Genomic DNA, 6,000 nt, shown 5'->3' on the forward strand with positions numbered 1-6,000 from the left:
ACGAGCGGCCTCAGACTCTCCCCGCATTTGGGTGCAAGTGCATAGGGTTGATGGTCGAAGCCTTTTCAGACATTGGAACTGATTTCCCATGATGTCCTCTCGCTACCTGTGGCGCAGGGTAAGCCGCTAAAGTGGTCAGATTAAGTTCTGTGCGGCGCGACGTGGGTTCCGAACAGCTGTGTGAGTGGAGCTTTTACCATACTGACGGCAAGAGATTACTCCTTTCTCTCTGGGCCCATTGTTTGCTTCATGGTGGGATGCGAGATGCAGCCTGTTGTGGGACATTCACTCTTCTTCTTTAATATCACTGCTTTTGTGCTTCCTGCAGGAGGCGATAACAAAACAGTGCATGTTTTTTTTTTTTTAAAAAAAACTTCAGTCCAGCTCCATGTAAATGGTATTTGGTGTTTGTCTGGTTTAGATAAATAATACATCTTGTTGCCTTCAGAATGCAACGTCTCGCTTTGAATGTGCGCTTTTGAAAGGGATGTTTACAGATCTTGTGCCTCTCGATGGCACGTTGCCGTGGAATGCCCAGCGCCGCTTTCACATGAGATGTGTGTCATTGTATTGCTTTCATTGTTTACAGTAACAGAACGCTACTCGGTGACATTTTCAAGCAAGGAAACTAATCCTTGAGCCATAGTGCTGTTGAAGTAGGCAGCATATGGGCTGCTGCTTAATTCTGCGATAGAGAGAAAGGAGCAGCTGTACCTAGGATATCGTCCCAGGTGGTAGGTGGTGCGCCGAGTCTTTATCCCAAGAGCCGCGTTGGTTTTTTTGTGCTGGGTGACTCACTGGCGTATGTCTATTGTCATAGTAGCCCCACCCACCTTCTACCTCATTGGCGACACAGTGTATCCTGAGCAGTCCCGATTTGCATATGTGACCTAACCAACCCAACTCTTGGACTTTGGACCCGAATGCCCTGTTTAATCTGTGAAGGTGGCAAGGTGGTAACCGCTCTGTGATGGGCTGGCACTATGTTCAGGGTGTACCCTTCCTCATTTCTGCAATAGGCTTCAGACCACCGCGACCCTGCATTGTACAGGCAATGAATGAATGAAGAAGGTGCTAGCTGTTGATGTTGAAGACCCGACTGTGTTGCGTTACGTTGCTTTCGTGGTGCTTTTATGTGAGCGTGTACATGATAGGGCGGGATGGGGTGAGTGCAGGTTAGAGGAGCCCTGTGCCCACGAGTTGTTGTGTTTCTTTCTTTTCCTCTGTCTTCCTTTATTTCATCGTTTGGCTTGGCCAGATGCAGTGTCTTAGCAGTATCCGTCCAATCTGACAAATCAAAGCCTCAGATGTCATACCGTCTGCCCCCTTCCGGCTCGTTCCGCCTGCGAGCGGTAAGGATCAGCCGTTCCTTTCCCCCCTCTCCTTCCCGGCACGGGCAGATAGGTTGCGCACTCCTCCCTTTGATTTGGGTGATCAAGACAAGTGTTCCCATACAGACAGGTTCCTCCAGCAGGGCGGGCGAGGACGGGCCTCCGAGCCGTATCAATTAGGCCTGCCGCCGGTGGGAGCGGAGCGGGCGGAAGAGAGGGAGCACGCAAGGATAAAAGGCATTAGGCATGAAAGAGCAAGACATGGATGAGAAGACAGAGGAGGACACAAGATGAGTGAGTCCTGGAAAGAGAATAAAAGTGTCGAGCATCTGTCGGAGGCAAAGTCGGACGGCGGAAGACAGGCTTCCCAGCAACGCGCTCGATGGGGTTTGAAATGGAAAGTTCCCCATGGTTTTCCAGAAAGATCCATCTCGTTGTCGAAAGCTTGGTTAAACACATCCTCGATAACCTCCGCTAATAGTCTTTAATGATCTGGAGGATCACAGGAACGTCTTCTCAACGCATAGTCTGACTTTTTTTATTCCTCGTTTTCCTCCTCGAGAAATTGGCGATTGCGCCGAGAAGCGTCATCACACATGTTGCGGTGCCAGTAGCGCAAATATAGATAAACTACTCATATTAAAAGTGGATCTTCTGAGGCGTGTCCACATTACTACCGAGTGGAAATTACAGTTGCTTGAAATATTGAGCTCATAAAATGGCCATTCAGATCGATCTTCTATATTTAATGTAAGGGCTTTATCTGCCATAAATGATGGCATTACTGGGTCGACTGTCCACCGTTCTTTTTGGCAGAAGGACGTCCATCTTTTTTTCTGGCCTCGTTATGAATGACGCGTTAATGCGGCTGCACATTAGGAGAGACTGGACTCTCAGTTATGGCTGTTTTATCCTGGGGAACCTACTCTACGGCCGTCTTTAATCTCTGCTAATTTCAAACTTTAAAGGCGTTGTAGGGTTTTGATGTTGGGAAAATGATGACAGATGAGCTTTTGCTCTTTGGCGCTCGCTCTTTCGTTCGGGATGAAGGGCAGCATCACTGCTTTCCTCCTCTGTGTCTGTTTGTGTGCATGCGTGCGCGCGCGCTTATCTGGCAAGTCTTAGGTAGGTGTCAGTCTCTTTCTGTCATAATAGCAATAACAATTTTAATATCATGCCAGCCATTCTGTAAGGATCTGTCAGCTTTCTCTACGATTTCATCTCATTAAAGCATCTCTTGGTTAACGGTTGACATGATAGGTGATCTTTTTACACTGGTAATTGGAAGGCTTCTTCTGTGCTCTTTCTGACAGGTTGAGTTGTCCCCCATCCATATAGTCATCAGTCACTAAATAAGCCAGCCAGCGGGGCTGGTCACGGAGAGACAAGTAAAGGTGGACTGTCCAGTTTCGCTGAGCCACTGCTGCCAATCGTACCCTGAATGAATGAGAGGGTAACCAGCACATTGCGTGTGGTCATTCATCCCCTAAGCTGCTATCTCTCTTCTCCCTGCAGGACTTCAAGACTCCTTGTCCAAACGGCACTCACAGCAGCCCCTCCGAAGCCTTGGGGCCAACACATTGTTCACGGATCCTGGATGCGGTGGGACTCAAAGGTCTCTCCATTGGCCTAGCCCTGCTGGCCGTTGTTGTGGCTCTCGCCATGGAAAGACTCTGTTAGAGTAGCAATCCGTACCACACTGCATCAGGCAGCATCCGCCATGGACTTTTGGGTTCACACACACATTATTGCCAAGGTGGATACGAAAGTCTTGACTTTCAAGTATTTATTTAATTTTTCAATAAAATGACGTGGAGAATTTGAGTTTATTTTTGGTCATCGCTTTACAATAAAATAATGCCTTCCATTGTCATTTTCAGCCTAAATTTGATTATATTCCTTATAAAGAATGTAGATTTTCTCAGCTTATCTGGATCTGATTTTTTTAAAGTCAAGCTGTTTAGCCACTCCACGGCAGGCGAAATTAGTTGTGAAACTGGTATCCTGTTTGTTTGTCTCTTAGCAGTGTTTTATTGTCCTAATCGGGTGTCTTTTTGTCAGAGCTGGGCAGCTCTTGCATTGTCCGTTGCCCTTTTTCTGGGCATAAGGAAACCTTAATAAAGCAGATGCAATCTTCACTGTCTCCCGGGTGATGTTTTCTGGAACGTTCCATCGGCTCTGTCTGCCTCTGACTCTCGGTCTGGAACTAGGTACCGATGCTTTCTGTTTCAGTCCATTCGCAGTTCTGTGTGCCCATGTCAGCGCACGTCCAGCGAGCGAGTAATATCCCATATACCGCGTTCTGTGTGACTTGATATATGTCCAGTCGTGTTGCACTGGGAAGTATGATACATGTGTTGATGGAATGTATAATGTCGCACTGCAGTTTAATCCTGTTGCTCAGGGAACCCAAAAAAGAGAGGCCTGCATTACATTACACCCAGCGGTATGATTAGTGTGAAATTCCACAGTGAATCTTTCTGTCTGCTCGTGTCGTGTGTTTCTTTATGGCTTTGCAAGCGCTGTCCGGAAAATATATCATGCTTAATGTTTCATATATGCAAATGAGGCTTGCTGTGAGTGGGATCGAATGGCCGTTGCGCCGTAATACAACTCCTCTTTGCTCCGTGCTTTTTAGGAGGCTTGGCCTTTAGCCCGGGTCCTGGGCGCTTTGCGATCTTTCAGCTTCTCGAAAGCGGTAGCAGGTGTCGCGGACGTGTGTGGAGACGCCGATGGACGTGTCCTGCCGCACCACCTCGTATATTGTCTACAAGAGCTTTTGAAGCAGGAAAGAATGGCGAAGCCTTTAAAAGTGTTTTTCTCTAAGAGTGAGGGGTTGTCTGGACCCAAACAGGGCCGAGATGCGGAGCCCCTTGCAGGGGGTGCTGCAGCCGCGTGCCTGGTGCTCCGATCGTGGGGCATGTCACACGGCTGGTGCGAGGTCCCCTGGAGACCAGTCAGCCCTCAGGGCTTCTCCCAGCGGATGCTGTCTGGCGAGGAGGTCCCCTGGGGAAGCCATGAGTAGGTCTGCAGTGTGAAGAGTGTGGAATCCTGGGAGAATTACACTGCCAGCTCCTGGTTCGCATGATGTTTCCTGTCACGGGGGCATCGCTCCTTTCAAAGAGCAGATGTTCCTCTCGGCTCTGCCGGAGTAGTGTTGGGTTTGGAAAATGTGTTTCTCCTGCTCTGTTTGTCTATGTGGCTCTTTGAGAGGGATCCAGGAGTCCTGTAGTGCACGTTGTAGTGTAGCGAGTGTGCACCTTCCACGAGTTTATGAATTGATTAGCCTGGATCTCTACCTGTTTAAATGTGCAGCCCTATCACTGTACTTTCCTTAGCTTGTGAGAAAGCAGTCAGCTCTCCTGAAACAGAAAGAGATGCAACTTTTGGCGCATAACCTTAACCGTAACCCTAAGGGAGGCGTCCAGCCCTGATTGGCGACTCGTTGATTCGTTGTCTCATTGATCTATGATTGATTCATGAGATTCATTGACTTTGAATCCACTTCCTCCTGGATCTCGAGGAGACGATGAAATCCCTGATGTGTGCGGGTTCAGAACTGCTACAGTTCACCGAAGAGGTGTCGTGCGGGATCGCTGACCACAGGTGTGTCCATTATGGAAGCTGGGTCTGCTTCTTATCTGACAGAGGAGGCATTAGCTGAGAAAACGGAAGCGAAGCGCTACCTCTAACATGGGTCTGGGAATAGAAGCATGACCAGATTTCAGTCTTCTGCTATCACTGTGCATGATCCTGGGACATGGATGCCTTTTAATATTACCCCCCACAGCCCTCTCGTCTGCGTCAGCATCATGTGTAAATATAAGGAAGGGGAGACGTTGGCTCTGCCGAATGACGGCACATGGCGGGCCGAGGCCTTGTCAATTAATTTAAAATCAACATGTTTTCCGCTGACAGCATGACGGCTCGGAAGTCTGCCAGGAGTCCACAGTTTTCTGAAACACCTTTAATTGACAGACCGAGCGTATGCGGTGTCTCCAGAGTGTGTGTGTGTGTGTGTGTGTGTGTGTGTGTGTGTGTAGGGGGGATGGGGGTGGGCCGGCCTGATTGGCAGGATAATGTGTGTGCGTGAGTGAACATCAAACCTCTGCTTGTTCTCCATAAAAAGGCAGCCAAAGGGGAATTGTCGAACAGCAGCAGGACAGGGGCGACGCGTCCCCGCTTTATTACCCGTGTGATGTCGAACATACATACGCACGCTTTAGGGCGAGTAGCGGTCTTGACGGCGGCCCGCTGCTTTTCTGCCGAAGCTGCCAACTCGACGCCTTGTTATGGGTGTCGAACGTTTACTGCCCAGAATAGCATTTTGTCTAGAGTCCCTTTCGGTAGCGCCGTATCAGCGCCTCGAGCCTCAACGCGTCATAAACGGACGAGTCTTTGTTACGCCCCGATCAGCTGGTGTTCCGAGCTCCTTTTTATCACTTGTAGAAAGTTTCCCCCTGATTTGCCAGCAACCAGGGTTCGCAGTGTGGCGCTCATGCGTTTGTCTTGAAGGAACAACGTGGATCACGCTAACAAAAAACCAAAACATTATGTTCTGCATTAATTTTTGATTGCTTGCTCAGGGTTTAATGACTCAGTGTAATTAGAATAAATAATACCTTTTGTAAGCTGAGATGTATGTTGCTTTGGAGAAAAGCCTCTGCTA

The 6,000-nt window shown here is 48.7% G+C and overlaps 1 protein-coding gene across 2 annotated transcripts in view; it reads left to right on the forward strand.

Moving 5' to 3' along the window:
• cdkal1 (CDK5 regulatory subunit associated protein 1-like 1) overlaps nucleotides 1-3,451 on the forward strand; it is a 298,983-nt gene extending 295,532 nt beyond the window's left edge. For both annotated transcript variants that reach the window (XM_018762985.2, XM_018762984.2), the window contains exon 15: nucleotides 2,847-3,451. In XM_018762985.2, coding sequence (XP_018618501.1) covers nucleotides 2,847-3,011 — 165 coding nt within the window. In that variant the 3' untranslated portion in view covers nucleotides 3,012-3,451. The remainder of the gene's footprint in view (nucleotides 1-2,846) is intronic.
• The last annotated feature ends 2,549 nt before the right edge of the window (nucleotides 3,452-6,000 follow it).

This window comes from Scleropages formosus, chromosome 18 (assembly GCF_900964775.1).
Source record: "Scleropages formosus chromosome 18, fSclFor1.1, whole genome shotgun sequence".
Lineage (NCBI taxonomy): Eukaryota > Metazoa > Chordata > Actinopteri > Osteoglossiformes > Osteoglossidae > Scleropages > Scleropages formosus.